Consider the following 21,456-nt stretch of genomic DNA (forward strand, 5'->3'; position numbering starts at 1 on the left):
CTACCCTAAGATAAGGAAGAAATTGTCCAGGCCTTAAGGATTTCACAGAAGAAAAGTGAAGACAGGTGTAGAAGCAAATATCTGCAGTGCAGTTCATCAGGGCAATTTTGAAGAAGTATTTGTCACTGGGCCAATTTTGCTCACATAAGACATTTGGTGGTGTGTGGAGACATTTTGCGTTGTCACAAGGAGTGAGAAGTTTACTACTTACAAATAGTTAACAGAGGCCACGTTGCTGCCAAGCATCCTCTAATGCACAGGACCACTTTCCACATCAAAGAATGATCTCTCTCAAAATCAATACAGGTTGAGCATTCCTAATCCAAAACTCCAAAATCAAAAATATTCCAAAATCAGAAATGTTTTTGCTGACATGATGCCACAAGTGGACAATTCCATGCCTGACCTCATATGATGGGTTGCAGTCAAAATGCAGGTGCACCATACACAGTTTATTCAACATCCCCAAGGGAAAAAAGATTTTCCCAGCCCCCTTCAGTTTTGATACATCTTTTCCACACATGCCAGATGTGTGTGTCATGTTTCACTGTTAAGCACCTACGTGTGAGTAACTGTAAGAAAATGATAGCTTACTGGTAACATATAAATTCAGAGCCAAGAATGATGGTAATGACAAGCAATCACAAATTGTCCACATGAGTGGCTAAGATAACGTCACCTTTGCTTTCTGATGGTTCGCCTTGGTTTCATGCACAAAATCATTTAAAACATTGTATAAAATTATAGTACTTTCAGCGAATATAAAAAACATAAGTGAATTTTGTGTTCAGACTTGATCCCAACCCCAAGATCTCTCATTATGTATATGCAAATGTTCCCAAATCCACAAAAAATCCAAAATCTGAAATATTTCTGGTTCCATTCATTTTGTGGGTTTTTGTTTGTTTGCTTGCTTGTTTTTAGAGGCAGGGTTTTAACATAGTGGCCAGGCTGACCTCAAACTCCTGGTTTTGAGTCATTAGCCTACCTTGGCCTCCCAAACTGCTGGGATTACAGGCTGAGCCACTGTGCCTCAAGCATTTAGGATAAGGGGAACACTTGCAATGTCAAGGTCAAGAAACAACGGATCAGAGGGAGAAGTGAGAAGTTGTCAATACACATAGAGAGGAACGGGTATGCAGCTTCTAAGGGAAATAAGAAACGGTCTAACAGAGGAAGTGATATCCGAGCGGGGTTTTGAGGGAAGAATAAGAAATCCTTATTCTTATAAGGTAAAGAAACGCTTACTATGTCCAGACATGGTGGTTCAAGCCTGTAATTCCAGCACTTTGGGAGGCCAAGGCAGGCGGATCGCTTGAGGCCAGGAGTTCAAGACCAGCCTGGCCAACATTTTAGTAAGACCCCCGTCTCTACTAAAAATACAAAAATTAGCCAGGCCTGGTGGCACCTGCTTGTAATCCCAGCTATTTGGGTGGCTGAGGCAGGAGAATCACTTGCACCTGAGAGGCGGAGGGTGCGGTCAGCGGAGATCACACCACTATGCTCCAGCCTGAGTGACACAGTGAGACAGTCTCAAAAAACAAAAAAAGCTTAATTTATTTTGGAGAAACAATCTGAAATATTTGTAGATAATAAAATGTCTCAATATTGCTGCAAAACAATCCAGTAAGGAGGATGGTGTGTGAAAGAGCAGAATTTGGCGAGGAGTTGATAATTGTTGAAACTAGTGATTAATACATAGAAGTCCATTATACTTTTAACTTTGATATATGCTTGGAAATTTCCACAATACAGTTTCAAATTGAGGGTTTTTTTCTTTTTATTGTGCCAAAATATACTTCACATAAAATTTACCATTTAAACCTTTTTTTGTTAGTTTATTTTTTTCAGGTTTCTTAGGCTATGGGTGGGGTCATAAAGTTCCCAAGAGTTTGTCTTTTGTGATCAGCTACCAGGCAGGTAGAGAAATACTATCAGGGTGGGGGGGTCAGGGTTAAGTGGGTCTGAGCTCAAACTCTCCTTGGGTAGGGCTTGCTGCAGCCACTGTGGCAGACAGGGGTGCTGGTACTTAGGCCAATGGGGTAACTTTCCAGAGGGGTTTATGGCTGCCTGTCACCAGGGAAGTGGGGGAAAGCTGGCAGCAACAGGCCACACCCAGCTCCCATGCAGTTGGCAAGGCTGGTCTCACTCTCAACGTACCCCATTAACAATGTAAGTTTATCTCCAGGCAGCCTGTGCACAGGACCCAGACCTAACTCCAAGCTTTAAGTTTCACCTGCTAAGAAAGCAAGCATGGCTTTCGGCCATGCCCCTCCCCATCTGTCCTCACTGTTGGCTGCGACTCCTGCTCTCCTTTCTGCAGAAGTTCCCACTTGCCCCTGAATTCTGCTCAAGAGAGTTTGTGCTCTGTTAAAGTTATTACAAAATTCAGTTGGAAGCTACTTTCACCCTGTGACCCCTTGCAAATTCCACTTGCTGCCTTTCCCAAGGGCCTCTGTGAGATATAATCAGGGATGGCTTCCATGGGCTCAAGCTGGAGAATGAGAGTGCCTACAAGGCTCTTCTCACTGTTGCTTCTACTTATATTTCACACTAAATCTGTTTCAGGTCTAAGTAAGGCTAAATCCTTCTCCCGTATACTGGACTTTCAGGTTTCCCAGTGGAGATGTGTGTTCAGAGGTAGGTTCCCCCACCTCACACCCTGAGAAATTCACAGTTTTTCACCTGTCTCATAGAGTTTGCAGCAGCCAACCACCTCTTTCAAGTGATCTATGAATTCTTTTGGTTTTCCTGATACATTCCGTAGTGGTTCCTAGTGCAAAAGTCCATGGTATAAGTTTCCACAAACTGTTCTGTCTGTCCAAGTGGGAGCTGCACATCAGCCTTGTCTGCTACCTGCCATCTTGAATTCTTATCTCTTTCTTAACTATTTTGTAATAATACTTAGATTAAAACACAAACACATTGTACACCTGTGTGAAAGAAAAGAAAACAAAGAAAGAAGAAAAGGAAAGAAAGAAAGAAAGAAAGAAAGAAAGAAAGAAAGAAAGAAAGGAAGGAAGGAAGGAGAAAGAATACATACATACACTGGAAAGAAGAAATTATCTGTATTCTTACCCATAGAGCTAATCAAAAGTTTGATGTATGTTATGTATCAAAGCCCGTGGGCTGGGTGCCATAGCTCACATCTGTAACCACAGCACTTTGGGAGGTTGAGGCTGGACGATTGCTTGAGCCCAGGAGTTGGAGACTATTCTGGGAAACACAGTTAGACCCTGTTTCTACAAAAAATTTAAGTTAGCGTAATGCACTGCCATGCACCTCTAGTCCCAGCTACTCTGGAGGCTGAGGTGGGAGGATGGCTTGAGCCCAGGAGGTCAAGGCTGCAGTGAACTATGACTGTGCCGCTGCATTCCAGCCAGGGTGACAGAGCAAGACCCTATCTTAAAAATACCAACCAACCAAACAAAAAACAAAGCCCACAAGCCAAAGACCTTAAGAACCATATAATGTTAAAGAAAATTTACTTAGTTTGCTGCAGCAAACAAGAATGAGAACGCACCACAGAAACTAAGGGGTGTGTTATTATGAAGGAATTGGGAAGGCCTTATTTGAACATTTAAGCTTGTGTTGGGTGATTCTAAGGAGACCTTAGAAACAGTAGTCAGTTCTGGATTGGGTGCTGTCAGAAGCAGAAGTAATTGGGTGACTGGGTAGATCTTTGATCATTTTTATGTAGGAGGCCAGAGGGCTAAGATGGGGATAGAGATGTCACTAGCAAAGAAGCTGTAATTATTCATATTAGTGATAAGAAGGAGATTCTATCAATTTTCATGACTGCAGGGTGGCCTTGACTCTGTCTTGCTCCACTACAGTCACAGAATGGACTTGCCTAATTATTGTTTATATCCTGTGAGAACAGTTTATGTTTCATTGACAAGATTGCAGTCTAGCTGTCAGTAACCACTGTTATCTTTTTACTTTCTCGGTACTTCATTTTACTGTAATTTGAAGTCAGCCTGCAGGAATATGTTATTCCGTGAAATTCAGACTCATTGCCAAGATTCTATTGATCAGAAGATTATAGAGAGAACATGATGTTTTGTTCAACTAAAGTCAGTATTTCATATTCCTTTTGTTGGAAGATGGGCTGTTGACTTATCTGACATGACAATGGCTCTAAGATATTTACACGTATGGGAGTATCAGCAGAGTCTGCTAAGAGTACCTATTCTCCTAATTTGTTTATTTCCTGGAACTTTTTAGGAATATTAAATATTCCAGAGAAGTCTGAAGAGATGTAAGTACATGATTTTTTTTTTTTAAGATAGCACATGTTCCATCTCATGACATCAATATTACATAAGTACTCTGGAATTTATGTTGTTTAAATTGGTAACAGTACCTGTTAAAGCCCTTTCCTTTAGGGTCTGATCTCCTCCAGGACCTAAAATCTCCTGGTCTAAGATCATGTAGAAGCTGATTAGGTGGCTGGTAAGACAGTGGCAGTTCACATCTATTGGTGATGAGACTGAATGGCTTCTCCTGTATTATGATTATATTGAACAGCATTATCAGAATAGATACTGAGAGTATTAACATATTATGGATAGTAAGAGTATTTTTAAAACTCTAAAGCCTTTTTTTCTTTTCTTTTCTTTTTTTTGAGTCAGAGTCTCACTGTGTCATCCAGGCTGGAGTGCAGTGGTGGGATCACAGCTCACTGCAGCCTGGATCTCCTGAGCTCAGAGATCCTCCCACCTCAGCCTCCCAAGTAGCTGGGACCACCAGTGTGCACCACCATGCCTGGTTAACTTTTCTGCTTTTTGTACAGATAGGGTTTTGCCATGCTGCCCAGGTTGGTCTTGAATGCCTGGCCTCAAGCAATGCACATGGCTCGGCCTCCCAAAATGCTGAAATTTCAGGCATGAACCACTGTGCCTGGCCTTAAAGCCTTTAATTTAGTTCATAAAATATATTATGCTAGAAGTGGTGGCTCACACTGTAATCCCAGAAGTTTGGGAGGCCGAGATGGGTGGATCACATGAGGTCAGGAGTTCGAGACCAGCTTGGCCAACATGGTGAAATCCCGTCCATCCTAAAAATATAAAAATTAGCAAAGCATGGTGGTAGGCACCTGTAGTCCCAGCTACTTGGGAGACTGAGGCACGAAAATCACTTGAACCTGGGAGGCGGAGGTTATAGTGAGCCAAGACTGTACCACTGCACTCCAGCCTGGGTGACAGAGTGAGACTATGTCACACACACACACGCACACACACACACACACACACACACACACACACTACATATCATCAGTTGATAAGAATATTTAAGCCTGGAAATATCCAACTAAAGTCCAACTAAAATCTTCTGTGGGCTGTTATTATGCCACCTTTGTTTTATGAATATTTATTTATAATTTTTGTCTCTGCTGCTTAAATCACAATATTGTACAGCCTTTGTACATGAGTATTTGTATGCTTCTTTTAACCTGAGAAGTTCATCACTGAAACATATGTATATAAATACAGTTTACAAAGCTGGGCGTGGTGGTGCATGACTATAATCCTAGAGCTTTGGGGTGCCAAGGTGGGCGGATCACCTGAAGTCAGGAGTTACGAGACCAGCCTGGCCAACATGGTGAAACCCCATCTCTACTATAAGTACAAAAATTAGCCAGGTGTGCTGGCATATGCCTGTAATCCTACCTACTTGGGAGGCTGAGACAGGAGACTCACTTAAACCTGGAAGTGGAGGTTGCAGTGAGCCGAGATCATGCCACTGTATTCCAGCTTGGGTGACAGAGCAAGACTCCATCTCTAAATAAATAAATAAATAAATACTGTTTACTTATATATTATTTAACTTAGACTGAGCTTCTTTTTTAGTTTGTCAGTTTTTTTTTTTTTTTAATTCTAAATATGGTAAACATAAGGGATCTTGGAGTTATACTGTTCATCAAGAAGAGTTTGTCAGTCAAATTGCCTTTGAGAAGCAGGTTGCAGAGTAAGAGTTTGAACCCTGGGGCTGAAAAGGAGAAAGTTGACCTACATTGTCTCCAGGCCTCATTCTAGCTCAATGAAGCTATGACTATGGCTACATCTATAAGACATGAAGAAAGGTTAAAACCCATGGAAAACACATTCCTAAATTCTGGAACTTTAAAATGAAAACATCCAGGGTATTTTAGTTCCAACCTCTTGATTTTGAATTACCAAAAGTGTGATCCTGAGCAAGTTATCCTTTTTTGTTGGCTCTCTGAGACAGAGTTTTGCTCTGCCACCCAGGCTGGGGTGCAGTGGTATGATCTCAGCTCACTGCAACCTCAGCCTCCCTGTTCAAACAATTCTCCTGCCTCAGCCTCCCAGGTAGCTGGGATTATAGGTGTGCATTCCCACACCAGTTAATTTTTGTATTTTTAGTAGAGACTGGGTTTCACCACGTTAGCCAGGCTGGTCTTGAACTCCTGACCTCAGGTGATCCGTCTGCCTTGGCCTCCCAAAGTGCTGAGATTACAGGCTTGAGCCACCATGCCCAGCCATTTTTTTCTTTTTTTTTTTTTTTGAGATGGAGTCTCACTCTGTCACCCAGGCTGGAGTGCAGGGGCATGATCTCAGCTCACTGCAACCTCCACCTCCTGGGTTCAAGTGATTCTCCTGCCTCAGACTCTCTAGTAGCTGGAACTACAAGTATGCGTTACCTTGCCAGACTAATTTTTGTATATTTAGTAGAAATGGGTTTTTGCCACGTTGGCCAGGCTGGTCTCAAACCCGTTATTTAGCTTTTTAAAGCTTCATAGGGGCCAATGCGGTGGCTCATGCCTGTAATCCCAGCACTTTGGGAGGCTGAGGCAAGCTGATCACTTGAAGTCAGGAGTTCGAGACCAGGCTGGACAACATGGTGAAACCCTTTCTCTACTAAAAATACAAAAATCAGCCAGGTGTGGTGGCGTGTGCTTGTAATCCCAGCTACTCGGAAGGGTGAGGCAGAAGAATTGCTTGAACTCAGGAGGCATGGTGAGCTAAGATTGCGCCATTGCACTCCAGCCTGGGTGACAGAGTGAGACTCTGTCTCAATAAATAAATAAGCTTTATAGGGTTGCAAAGATTAACATAACATCTGTAACATAACATCTGTAAATTATCTGGCATACAGTAAGTGGTGATTACTATGTTAATTACTTTCCCTCTCTTTCTAAACTGCTAAAATTTTATGCTCTACCTAGAAGTATTCCAACTACATCTCAGTCACTCATGATCTCACTAATTGTTTACTTAAGATCCTCTTATACAAATTTGTTTCATTTAAATGTACTTATATCTTTTTCGCATTTCCTATTTTATTCAGCAAAAATTGATTAAACACTTACGTGCTTCCAGGTACTATGCTATACTCTAACCTACATATATTTACAAATTCTAATTTAAATTCCAGCCAGGCTTAATGGCTTATGCTTATAATCCCAGCACTTTGGGAGGCTGAGGTGGGAGGATTTATTGAGTCCAAGAGTTCAAAGTTCTAGGATTGCAGGTGTCAGCCACCACTCCTGGGCTTAAAAATTTTTTTTTATAGAGATGGAGTCTCACTATGTTGTCCAGGATAGTCTTGAACTCTTGACCTCAAGGGTTCACTTCTGCTTCAGCCTCCCAAATTGTTGGCACTACAGGCATGAGCCACTGTGCCAGCTATTATAATATTTTTGAGGTCCATTTGTCTTGTAGCATGCATTATTATTTCATCTCTGTTTATGGCTGAATAATATATTGCAATTTTTTTTTGTTTGAGATGGAGTTTCACTTTGTCACTCAGGCTGGAGTGCACTGGTGCAATCTTGGCTCACTGCAACCTCCCCCTCACTGGTCCAGACAATTCTCCTGCCTCAGCCTCCCGAGTAGCAGGGATTACAGGTGCCTGCCGCCATGCCTGACCAATTTTTTTTTTTGTATTTTTAGTGGAGATGGGATTTTACCATATTGTCCAGCTGGTTTTGAACTCTTGACCTCAAGTAATCCTCCCGCCTAGGCCTCTCAAAGTGCTAGGATTACAGGCATGACCACTGCACGTGACCCACACTGTTCTGGTGTATATTTTGATATAATTGTAGCTTTGAAGTAATTTTTGAAATAAGAAACTGTGAATTCTTCAACTTTTTTCTTTTTCAAGATTGTTTTGATTGTGCATGGTTTCTTTCAATTCCATATGAATATTAACGTCAGATTTTCCATTTCTGCATAAGAGGCCATTGGTATTTTAATACGAATTGCATTGAATCTGAAGATTGCTTTGGATAGCACTACCATCTTAAGTATATTAAATCCTCCAATCCATGAACACAGGATATCTTTCTATTTATCTAGATCTTTAATTTATTTCACCAATATTTTGTAATTTTCAGTATGCAAGTCTTACATTGCCTTGGTTAAATTTATTCCTCAGTATTTCAGCCTTTTTTTGATGTTATTGTAAATATTATTTTTTTCCTAATGTCATTTTCAAATTGTTTATCAGTGTATCTAAATATAACTTATTTTTGTGTGTTGATCTTCTATTCCACAACTTTGCTGAATTTGTTTATTATCTCTAATTTTTGCGTGTGGATTCTTTAAAATCTGTATCTAAGATCATATCTTCTGTGAATGGAGATCATTTTACCTCCTCCTTTCCAATTTAGACACAAGATATAAAAACAAGTCATAATAAAAAAAAACAAGTCATAAGTATCTAAAGGTATAAACAGTCAATATTTTGAAAATATAGTTATAAGTAACAATGTCAATAAATGTAGATCTAACAGCCTAGTGCCAAAAGACATGGTACATTCATACACAGAATGTTCTGAGAGCCTGGGGCAGGGACAGCCAAATCAGACTGTGGACCAAGGAAGACAGAAGAGTTGGTGCTATGGCTGAGTTACAGAGTGCTAAATCTAGCTGGGGAGAGAGAATACATATATTAAAATGTAAATAACATAAACTAGTAGTGTAAGTGCTAAATAAGGTCTTTAAGTTAGTAAATAACACAAGGAAGGAATCTAACATTGGACTGGGTGGTAAGAAAAGAAAGCTGAAATTTAAGGCAGAATTAAGCTGAAATTTTAGGTAGAACTGAGATACAGAGGAAGACAAAGGTAGAGAATGAGAAGAGTGGAAATCTCAGGTGAAGACACTGGGAGATGGGAAGTAGTCTTTGGTGGCTACAGGGCCCATGGAATGGAGTAGTGTTGAAGATATTTTTAAAGTCTCAGAATATAGACAGGTTTGACCAGGCTCAGTAGCTCACCTCTGTAATCCCATCACTTTGGGAGGCAGGGACAGGAGGATGGCCGAGCCTGAGAGTTCAAGACCAGCCTGAACAACATGGTGAGGTCCCATCTCTACAAAATAAAATATAAGCTGAGTGTGGTGGCAAGCCTGTAGTCCTAGCTACTTGGCAGGCTGACGTGGGGGAATCACCTGAGTCTGGGAGGTCGAGGCCACAGTGAGCTGTGATGGTGCCACTGCATTCCAGCCTGGGCAACAGAGTAAGATCTTGTCTCTTAAAAAAAAAAAAACCTAACTTTAACTAAATTAAAGTTAAAAACTAGGCTAAGTAGATTGAATAAACAAGAAGATGTACAATGGAGAAAGGAATGTAGAGATAGGAATAGATATTGGAGTGAAAGGGGAAGGAAGAATGAACTTCCCCTCTACAACAGTATTTCTGAACCTCAAGCACAAATATAAATATTTGGTTCCAATTTGCTACAAGTTCTTATTCTTTTTCTTTTTTTGAGAGGGGGTCTTTCTCTGTTGTCCAGGCTGGAGTACAGTGGCACCATCACGGCTCACTGCAGTCTCTGCCTCCCAGGCTCAGATGATCCTCCCACCTCAGCTTCCTGGGACCATAGGCACATGCCACCATGCCTGGCTAATTTTTAAACTTTTAGTAAAGACGGTGTCTCACCATGTTGCCCAGGTTGGTGTCCAACTCCTGGGCTCAAGGAAACTCCTACCTCGGCCTCCCAGAGTTGCTGGGATTATAGACAAGAGCCATGCATCTGGCCACAAAGTTCCTGAATGGTGCTTCTCAAAAGATAGTTTAGGAATTTCTATAGTTTCTTATGTATTTTTCTGGAATTTTCTTGTATTAATATTTAGGGCCAGGCATGGTGGCTCACAACTGTATTCCCAGAACTTTGGGAGGCTGACACAGAGAAGGATTGTTTGATCCCAGGAGATAAACACTGCAGTGAGCATGATTGAGCCACATACTCCATCAAGGGCACAAGAGTAAGACCCTGTCTCAAAAAAAAAAAAATTTAGAATATGACAGTGTATGCATTAGATTAATAATGAGATTTCTGTAATTAATTTTTAACTATATAAGTATTACATGCACATATTCTTCTTGTAAAAATGAAAATAATATGGACACAATTTAAGGGCTCCAATTCTGATCCTCTCCCTGAGACCAGTATTAATGTGTTATGTATTCCTCCAAATCTTTGTCATGTGTTTACTTACTTGTGAATCCATATAAACTATATATCTTTTAACAAGAAGTGGTATACTATACTTTTGATTCTGTAATTAAAAAAAAAAAATCCAGTTGGGTAAGACGGCTCACACCTGTAATCCCAGCATTTTGAGAGGTGAAGGTGGCAGGAACTCTTAAGCCCAGGAATTCGAGGCTGCAGTAAGCTGTGATCATGCCACTTAACTCCAGCCCAGGTGAGAGTGAGACCTTGTCTAAAAAAACCCCCCAAAACCCACCCAAACCCCTCCAAATCCACCATATCTTGAATTAATCCATATTTTAAATTGCTGCATGTATTCTGGAATACAGATGTATCTGTGTAGATTGCAACAGTGAATGTTCCAGTTTTTCACTGTTACTGTGTTAGACTGAACATCTAGAATAAGCCTCCTGGTGCAAACATGCTGGTGTTTTTCCAGCACCGACAGCTATTAGTGAAATTGCTAGAAAGGTGTATTTTTATAATTTTTAAGTTTTTATTCATTTTTAATTTTTGTGGGTATATAGGTGTATATGTTTATGGGGTACATGAGATATTTTGGTACAGGCATGGCAATGCCTAATAAACATATTATGCAAAATTGGGTATCTATCCCCTTAAGCATTTACCCTTTGTTGCAAACAATCCAACTGTACTTTTAGTTATTTTAAAACGTACAATTAAATTATTATTGACTATAGTCCCTCCGTTATGCTATCAAGTACTAGGTCCTATTTATATTTAGTCATTTTACTGTTTTTTTGTGTGTGCCCCCCTCCCCAACTACCCTTCCGAGCCTCTGGTAACCATCCTATATTCTACCTAGGAAAGTGTATTTTTAAATGTAATTGGTCATGCAAGTAGTCTCTAAAGTGCCTGACCCAATTTATACCAATTTACACGCCTATGTAGAGATTTGTACTCACTGCTTCCCTGACAGAGAGTTTCCTTTGAGGAGGGCTCAGGACTGGCAAACTCCCACCACACCTCTCAAACTGACCCATGCGTCACGCCCCTGCCCACCTTCCCGGCACTTGTTTCGGCTCCGCCCCTTCCGCTTGGCGGTTCCGCTTCTGGGCCGCGCCTTCTCCCAGGGCTTGCAGCGGGAGGGGCGGGACATGGATCCCTGTGACGTCACTGCCGGCTGGACGCCATCTTGCTGGTTTGCGGCCGGACTTGGATGTAGCGGCGGCCTTGGTGAGAGCGTAAGGAAGGGTGGGGTGAGGGGGCGAGGCCGCGGCTAGGGCGGCGAAACTCTCCTCCCCTCGGCCCCACGGCTTGGGACAGCGTGAACGTGGTGTTGGAGGGATGTCAGCCTTCTCTGAGGCAGCGCTGGAGAAGAAGCTGTCGGAGTTGAGCAACTCGCAGCAGAGCGTGCAGACCTTGTCCCTGTGGCTCATTCACCACCGCAAACACTCGCGGCCCATCGTCACCGTGTGGGAGCGGGAGCTGCGGAAAGGTGAGTCGCCCGGGCCTCTCGGCCGCTCCCCACCACTCGGCCGGTTTACAGGCGCCCAAGGGAACCCCGCTTCTCCAGCGCCCCCGGCTTCCCGGCCTCGGGATGCCAGCGCGTGGTGGTCTGCGGGCTTGGAGAAGCTGCGTGCACCGCGCTTCTGCAAAGTCTGGGCTTAGATATTTATTGAATAAAGGAATGAATAATTTTTTTAACTCAGATTAACTTAACACAGAAACATAGCAGGGGCTTGGGACTCCACACACAATTAGGGCCAGAAATTCAAGTGGTCAGTTATTTATTTATTTTTTTATTCTGTAAATGATAATGGAGGATACGGGAGGGAAAGGTAGGGAAATGGAAAGAAAAAGATTGGTGTGGGTTTGGGAGTTACTTCCGTCATTTCTACAACGCAGGAACTTATTGTAAAATTAATGGAGGAATAGTTTTAGAAATCTAATGTAAGAAGATGGGTGATTCAGTGGAAAGGACTCATAATTTTTGTAGACTTTAGAGGATTTCGATAGGGTAAATTTCTTATAAGTTCTGGATTTGCAGATGCCTTACCTGAAAATGAGAGGTTTAGATTAAGTGACCTAAAGTCTTTTCCTGTTCTATGATTATATGCCCTAAGGCAGTGTCTTTATTTTGCAAAACATTTGATAGTGTTCTTGTGAATGAAGTAAACTTTTTGAGATGTCTGTCACTAAAATATTCAGAATCAGTTGACGTATGCAGAGCAACTTTATCTGTAAAAAATTGACTATGCTAGTGTGACTGAAAATAAAAAATTGCATTTGCTTAGTCTGAGTTTGCACTTTAATTCTTAATTCATTGGGTAAAGTGGGCACTCTTCATTATTGTTGTAAACATCCTGATGGATATAATGGTTATTTATCAAGTGTTAAAGGTTTTAACAAACTGTTGTTAATCAAAATAGACTCTTGCTTACTGAACCTTGTGAAAGCTGTATGATGTATTTACATAACAACCAAAATGTGAGCCAAAATGTTGGCTGTACAGAATGGAGATATCTATCCTTTTCTTGTATATTTGCTTGTGGTTATGAAAACGTCACCCATCCTTTAGAAGAAATTTATTTACAGCCCTGTTTTTCAGTTTATGTGTAAGTGTATGTGTATTGGCCCTGAATGAGGAATTCATCTTCTGTGAGTGGACAGAAAGGTTTGAGAAACACTGATATAAAGGTCTGGAAAGTAGCTGAACTTTGAAAAGTCAGGAATTAACTTTGCTTCTACATTTTACTACATTTCAGAATCAGTAACAGGTTTATCTTGTTTTTTTTTGGTTTTGCAAAGTGCATTTAGAAACACATGTAATTAACATAGGGTTGATACCCAGACTCGCTAAAGAACTATTACAAATCAGTAGAAAAATGGCAATACTCTTTATGGGCATTTCACATGACAAAACCTGAAAGGCCAATAAATGATAATCTTACAAATTAGGAAAAGTAAGCCAGTGAGATACCACTTTATGTTCATCAGTTTGGCAAAATAAAAAGTATGACCCTATCAATAATTGTTGCGGACAAAGAGAAACGGGAACTCTTATACCACTTGGTGGGAATGTAAAACTTTTAACTATTTTGTAGATCTACTAGCAACCTCTGATGAAGCTGGAGGTATATATTAAATATATCCTTTGACCTAGCAGTTTTCTTTCTAGGAATATATTCTAGAAATAAGTATTGTGCTCAAGGAATATGTTTATTGCAGCTTCATAACAACAAAATTGAAAATGAGTTAAACATTCCAGCCTGGGCAACATAGTGAGACCCTATCTCTACCAAAAAAAAAAACAAAAACTAAAAAAAAAAAAAAAAAAAGAAAAGAAACCAAAAAACCATTCCATTAACCTCCTGAGAATGGACAAATAAATTGCGATGTTGATAAAATGTAATACTGTCTAGAAGTTCTCATGAATGAACTAGAGCTGCATGAAACAACATGACTGAATTGAAAAACAAAATCTTGAGCTAAGAAAACAAGGTACAGACCAATAATGCTATGTGGTCAAGTTTGAAAACATGAATAGTAATAATTAACATCATATTGACTCCTAACATAATAGGAGAAAGCTATCTGATACTTAATGTATTTAAGAAAATGTTGGTACAAATGTGGGAAAATAAGATGTGCTTTTAGCAGAGTTTGTAATGTTTCCATATGTTTAAGTAGAAAAAGTTAAAGGCACATAGAAAGATGCTTTAGGAGGAGGGGGTTAGTGATGATAGTGTTGACAGTAATAGTGATGCTGATGAACACACGGCCGCTGCTGCTGCTGCTGCTGCTGCAATTCTCATGTTAGCCTGGGCTACTCTGCCACGGGTTTCCTTTTCTTGTCAGATGACTGCCTTTGCAGGGTGTAGCCTTTGTGCCTGCAGTTTTGCTCATCAACTTCAGGATTCTCGGCTCCTGTAGTTTAAAGATAATGGCAATCACTTACTGAGTACCAGGCATTCTTTTAGTTATTTTACCTTATCTTGAATCACATTTTCTCTGCAGAATAATTATAAAAGGAATTGATCAAACTTGAAAATATACTACAACAAACTAAGGAAAATTAGTTGAACATTTTGTGTTAAGCTAGGCATTCTTTAGTTTCTCAAAGTGAGTAAAGACAAAAATGTGAAAGTGGTAGAGGTTACTGTTCAAAATATAAGAATGAGCTGGGTGCTGTGGCTCATGCCTGTACTCCCAGCCCTTTGGGAGGCTCAGGGAGGTGGATCACCAGAACTCAGGAGTTTGAGACCAGCCTGGCCAACATGGCAAAACCCTATCTCTACAAAAAATACCAAAATTAGCTGATGTGATGGCGTGGCCCTAAGCTACTAAAGAGGCTGAGGTGGGAGGATCACTTGAGCCCAAGACGTTTAGGCTGCAGTGAGCCAGTTGCACCACTGTACTCCAGCCTGGGTGACAGAGCAAGACCCTGTCTCAGAAAACAAACAAAACAAAAAAAGTACAAGAATGAATAGGTAAAATTATATATGTTAGATATGATAGCCATTCAGTTATGAAGGTTTCCCTTCTTTTCCTACTTTCCCTATCTTTATCTCCTTTAAATAAAGAATTTCTGTTTGGAAGGATAAAGCTCAAGGCCTTTATGAAGACCAAAATGACATACAATTTTCCTGATAAATGCAGTAAATTGTAACCAAAAATGTAAGTGACCATTTTGTTTTTTCTTTATTAAGATGTAATTCACATACCACACCATTCATTCATTCAAAGTTTACTTTTAGTGGTTTTTAATATGTTTATAGAATTGTAGAGCTATCACCAGTTTTAGAACATTTTTATTACCCAAAAAGAAACTCCATACCGTTGAGCTGTTGTCCCCAGTCCTCCATCTCTCTCCCAGCCGTAGGCAACTGCTAATTTGCTTTGCTTCTATAGATTGGACTATTTTTACCATTTCATATAAATAGAATTATACAGTATTTGGTCTTTTATATGTTTTCATTCATGCTGTAACATGGATGAGCCTAGAAAACATGCTAACTAAAAGAAGCCAGTTGCAAAAGACCACATACTGTTCTTCAGCCCTTTTTGTGGCCATAACATATTCTGTTATATGGATTTACCCATTTATCAGTTGGTAAACATTTGAGTTGTTTCCACTTTTTGGCTATTAAAAATAATGCTGCGGTGAGCACTCTTGTACAAGTTTTTTTGTGGATATGTTTTCGTCTTTCTTGGATATTTACTGAGGAGTGGAATTTCTGGGTCATATGGGAATCCTGTGTTCCACCTTTTGAGGATCCACCACATTATTTTCCACTGTGGCTACATGTTTTTAAAATACATTCCTACCAGCAGTGTAATGAGGGTCTAATTTCTCTACATCCTTGCTAATATTTGTTATTTGTCTTTTTGATTATAGCTGGCCTAGTGGGTGTGAAGTGGTATCTCATGGTTTTGAAATGCATTTCCCTGATGACTAATGATGCTGAACCTGTTTTCATGTATTTATTGGCCATTTGGATGTTGTCTAGAGAAATATCTATTCTGCCCAATTTAAAATTTATCTTTTATTATTGAGTTGTAAGTGTTCCCAATGTATTGTAGGTAAAAGTATTGTGTTAGGCCGGGCGCGGTGGCTCACGCCTGTAATCCCAGTACTTTGGGAGGCCTAGGCGGGCAGATCACGAGGTCAAGAGATGGAGACCATCCTGGCCAACATGGTGAAACCCCGTCTCTACTAAAAATACAAAAAATAGCCGGGCATGGTGACACGTGCCTGTGGTACAAGCTACTCGGGCGGCTGAGGCGGAAGAATTGCTTGAACCCAGGAGGCAAAGGTTCCAGTGAGCCGAGATTGCGCCACTGCACTCCAGCCTGGCGACAGAGCAAGACTCTGTCTCAAAAAAAAAAAAAAAAAATATTGTGTTAGATTCACGCTGCACATACTTTCTTCCATTCAGTGGGTCATCTTTTTACTTTCTTAATAGTGTCCTTTGAAGGTGACTCTTTTAAACTGAATGTCTCAGTCACTATGAGGCTAAATTATAAAACTTAATGTACGCCATTCATTTATATTCATTTCTGTAGAAATCTTGACCGTGAGCATGCCTGAACTTAGAAACCAACACTAACATTTGGGCTCTTTTCTATGCACACTGACTGAAAGATCTCTAGAAGAGTTGTAGTAAACAAGGTAGATAGAAGGAATTGTTTGCAGTTGGTGAAGGTCACTGCCCTCCCTAGTCTAGTGATTGTATCCTTTGTACCAGCCTCTTATGTTATATTCGTGTCTTAACAAAACTATAAGTGCCTCAACCCCTTCAAGTATATTAATTCACCCTGTATTTATCAACTGTCTATTACAATGGAAAAGAAAACAAAGTTTATTCCTGCCTTTGGAATGTATAGTCTCGTGGTAAGGGCAACCAGTAACAAAAAAATTGTAAATACAAATTTTGTGTTCTTTGAAGGAGGAAATCTTTAGTTAGAGGGAAATCATCTCTGCAAGATGATGTTTAATAAAAGACCTCTTTGAACAAGTTAGGGGGGGCATGGGCCAGCAGCCACTGGGAATTTGTGAAAGTGCTGAGGTGATAAATAGCTTTGGATGCAAAGAGCCAAACCTGGAAAATGGTTGGCCTTTGCATGCCTGTTAATTATTTTTCCTAATTTTTTTTTTTTTTTTTTAATGAGACAGTGTCTCACTGTGTTACTGAGGCTGCTCTTGAACTCTTGGGCTCAAGTGATATTCTTGCCTCAGCCTCCTGAGTAGCTGGGACTACAGGTGCACATTACCATGCTGGGCTTATTTTTCCTGGAGTTGGCAACAATTAAAATAATACATTATTTAAAGTTTAGATTTTCCTCCTATTTGTAATCATTTGTTGAAATCAGCACTTTTTCATCAACAAGCTATGTTATCTTTCAGGGAACGAATTACCATTTTATATTGCGTCATAGGTTGGGGGGTGACATTGGTTGTGACGTAGATAGAGGGCTCCTTCAGGTTGTTTTCCTATTTCAGTTTTTAGCCTCCATAGCCCCAGCATACTGCCTTTGATGAAAGTTCTTAAATATTTGTTGAATTAACATTTGTATTCACTAATATGGCTTTAAATTTGTAAGATGTGCTAAAATAAGTACTTTAAATTCTTAGCTCTTCTAATTAATTTGGTTTTAGAAAAATGGAGAAGTAAAAGAACATTTTTTATTTGCTTTAAAAATACATAGCAATATAAATCCTAAAAATGAAGAGATTCTATTTTAAATTGACAATTCAGTGGCTTTTATATTGTCTAATACTCTTACCTATTTCTCTTTCAGAGTTAGAATTGAAAAAGTAAGTAGAGAATGTTTGTGCTTTCTAGTTCTTATATTTAAAAGGATTAATGTTGTGAAACTGACATGATGACTTCCATGTAGTCAGTCCTCTTGCAGCTTCAATAGTTATGGTCTTTTTTTTTTTTTTTTATAGTTATAGTCTTTCTTAACACCTAAAAACGTTTCTTAAAATATCATCAAATATTGAGCCAATATTTATTTCCATGATCAATTTACTTTTTAAGCCATTTGTTTGAATCAGGATCCAAGTACATTTATTGCAATTGATTACTATGTAAATAAAGTTCCTTTATATCTGTGGGTTCTGTCTGTCTTTTATTTTAAATGTATTCTTTGAAAAAATCTAATTGGTTGTTCCAAAAAGATTCTTACATTCTAGACCAGGGATTTCTCCTGCTTTTTGGTTTGAGGATCTCTTTACTCTTTTTTTTTTTTTTTTGGGAGACGGAGTTTCGCTCTTGTTACCCAGGCTGGAGTGCAATGGCGCAATCTCGGCTCACCACAACCTCCGCCTCCCGGGTTCAGGCAATTCTCCTGCCTCAGCCTCCTGAGTAGCTGGGATTACAGGCACGCGCCACCATGCCCAGCTAATTTTTTGTATTTTTAGTAGAGACGGAGTTTCACCATGTTGACCAGGATGGTCTCGATCTCTTGACCTCGTGATCCACCCGCCTCGGCCTCCCAAAGTGCTGGGATTACAAGCGTGAGCCACCGCGCCCGGCCTCTTTACTCTTAAAAATTGAAGATTTCAGATCTTTTGTTTATGTGGCTTAAATCTATCGGTAGTTACTACATTGGAAATTAAAACATTTTAAAATTTATTTAATAATTATTTGTTTTAAAACTAATGCTAAATTGATTCATGTTAACAAATAATATTTAAACAATTTTTAATTAAGGCTGTGCATGGTGGCACATGCCTGTAGTCCCAGCACTTTGGGAGGCTGAGGCAGGCAGATCACGTGAGGCCAGGAGTTTGAGACCAGCCTGACCAACATGGCAAAACCCTGTTTCTACTACAAACTTAAAAATTAGCTGGGCGTGATGGTGCACATTTGTAATCGCAGCTACTTGGGAAGCTGAGGCCCAAGAATCACTTGAACCTGGGAGGTGGAGGTTGCAGTGAGCCGAGATCGCTCCAAAAAAAAAAAAAATTTTTTTTTTAATTACAAATGGACATGTTTTAATTATACATATTTATGGGATACAGTTTGATGTTTTGATAGATGTGTATGTTGCTCTAATGATCAAATAAGGGTAGTTAGTATCCATTACCTCATGCATTTATAACATAAATAACATTTTAAATGAAAACCAATTATATTTGCTAAAAAATACCAAGGAAAGGAGTGATTATTTTACATTTTTGCAATTTTTTTCTTTTAATTTTATGTCAGATAGTCTTCCAAGCAATTTTTTCTTTTTTTAAATTTTATTTACTTTTATTTCAGATAGTCTCATTTCTACAAATCTTTATAAGATCTCTCTTAAAAGAAGCCTGCTGAATTCTCATGTCTTTGTCTGCATTTAGTCTTGCTGTATCACATGACCTCTGCAAAACAACACTGTACACTTGTGAGAGAATGAAAGTGAAAAAAGGCAAATAATAGATGAGCATTCTTGTGAAAGTAGTTCTGACTTCATTGACCCCATTGACCCTGGGATCCACAGACTATTGGCTGTGGACCATTTTCTGTAAATTGATAGTTAGATCAAGAGATTAGGATACATTGCTTTGCTGATATATCCCTCCAAAGCAGATATATCCCTCTAAAATATTAATTCACCAGAAAACAGAAACTGAATTTATAAAATTTCCATGTGGCCCATAACATAATTTAATTTAGATTCTTTTTCCTGTGTCTTTTTTTTTTTTAATGTGGATGTTTTTGCAGCTGATTAAACAAATTTTCTCTAAATTTCTTATAAAAATAGCAGTGTGTTCCTACATTAAACAAATATCTGTAATTTTACAGGCTTCTTTTTTTTTTCTTGATAAATTTTTCATCCAAATTGTATAAAAAGAAGTTTCTTCTGTTGGTTTTCTGGCCAGGTGCAGTGAATCATGCCTGTCCCAGCCAGCACTTTGGGAGGCTGAGGCGGGTGAATTATTTGAGCCCAGGATTTCAAGACCAGCCTGGACAACATGACGAAACCCTGTCTCTACTAAAAATATAAAAATCAGCGGGGTGTGGTGGTGCACGTCTGTAGTCCCAGCTGCTCAGGAGGCTGAGGTAGGAGGATTGCTTGAGCCTGGAGGCAGAGGTTACAATAAGCCATGATCTGGCCACTGCATTCCAGCCTGGATAACAGAGCGAGACCCTGTCACCAAAAATAAAAGAAGTTTCTTCTATAAGTTTTCTTTATTCAAGAAATATTTATTGACTTCCTTACTCTTTTAGTGAACAAGAATGGTTGAGCAGATAAAAAGAGCTGTCTTCATGAAGCTTACATATCAGCCAGGCAAGTGGACTCTGCTAAACTAGTAACTGCACAGTAATGAATACAAAGGAGAAATGTAACTGATAACCTGTCCTAGTTTAAGGAATCAGGGAAGGGTCCTTTGATTTAAGATTTGAAGTATATACAGAATTTACTAGGAGCTGTACCAAGAATATAGATAAAAGTTTTAGCTGTTGCTGTAATATTTGAATGTGGTCTTATGGAGAACAACATTATTTGACATTTCAAATAGAACAATTCAGTTTATAAGTCCTTTTTGGAATTAGACAGAATAGTATACATTTAGATAAACTTTAATTAAAAAAAATTTTTTTTTGAGACAGGATTTTACTCTGTCACCCAGCCTAGAGTGTAGTGGCATGATCTTGACTCACAGTAACCTCTCACTCCTGAGCTTAAGTGATCCTCCCACTCCAGCCCCTTGAGCACTAGGACTGTAGGTACGCACCACTATGCCTGGCTGATAATTTTTTTCTATTTTTGTAGAGACCGTGTTTGCCATATTACCCAGGCTGGTCTCAAACTCCTGGGCTCAAGAGATCCTCCCATTTTTGCCTCCCAAAGTGCTGGGATTACAGGCATGAGCCGTGGAGCCTGGGCTAGATAAACTTTTAATGTTTTTTTTTCTTTTTTGAGACAGAGTTTCACTCATGTTACCCAGGCTGTAGTGCAATGGCCCGATCTCGGCTCACCGCAACTTCCGCCCCCTGGGTTCAGGCAATTCTCCTGCCTCAGCCTCCTGAGTAGCTGGGACTACAGGCACGCGCCACCATGCCCAGCTAATTTTTTGTATTTTTAGTAGAGACGGGGTTTCACCATGTTGACCAGGATGGTCTTGATCTCTTGACCTCGTGATCCACCCGCCTCAGCCTCCCAAAGTGCTGGGATTACAGGCTTGAGCCACCGCGCCCGGCACTTTTAATGTTTTATATCTGAAAATAAGTGACTTAAGATGTGTGTGAAATAAATTTATTTGTTTGTTTGTTTGTTTGTTTGTTTGTTTGCTTGAGAGAAAGGGTTTGGTGCTGTTGCCCAGGCTGGAGTGTAGTGGCAGATCAGGGTCCACTGCAGGCTCAACCTGCCAGGCTCAAGCAATCTTCTTGAGTAGCTAGGACCACAGGTGCATGCTACCATGCCCAGCCGATTGCTTTTACTTTTTATTTTTGTAGAAACAGGGTCTTGCCATGTTTCTGAGGCTGGTCTCAAACTCCTGGGCTCTGATGATCCTCCTATCTTAGCCTCCCAAAGTG

General features: G+C 39.9%; 1 protein-coding gene across 3 annotated transcripts in view; it reads left to right on the plus strand.

Annotated features, from left to right (window-relative positions):
• The first annotated feature begins 11,583 nt into the window (after nt 1-11,583).
• The window catches only part of RPRD1A (regulation of nuclear pre-mRNA domain containing 1A), a 74,561-nt gene continuing 64,688 nt past the window's right edge, over nt 11,584-21,456 (plus strand). For all 3 annotated transcript variants that reach the window (XM_032245313.1, XM_032245312.1, XM_032245314.1), the window contains exon 1: nt 11,584-11,918. In XM_032245313.1, the coding sequence (XP_032101204.1) occupies nt 11,768-11,918 (151 nt within the window). In that variant the 5' untranslated portion in view covers nt 11,584-11,767. The remainder of the gene's footprint in view (nt 11,919-21,456) is intronic.

The sequence above is a fragment of the Sapajus apella genome, unplaced genomic scaffold, assembly GCF_009761245.1.
Source record: "Sapajus apella isolate SASKATOON/1434 unplaced genomic scaffold, GSC_monkey_1.0 scaffold57, whole genome shotgun sequence".
NCBI classification, from domain to species: domain Eukaryota; kingdom Metazoa; phylum Chordata; class Mammalia; order Primates; family Cebidae; genus Sapajus; species Sapajus apella.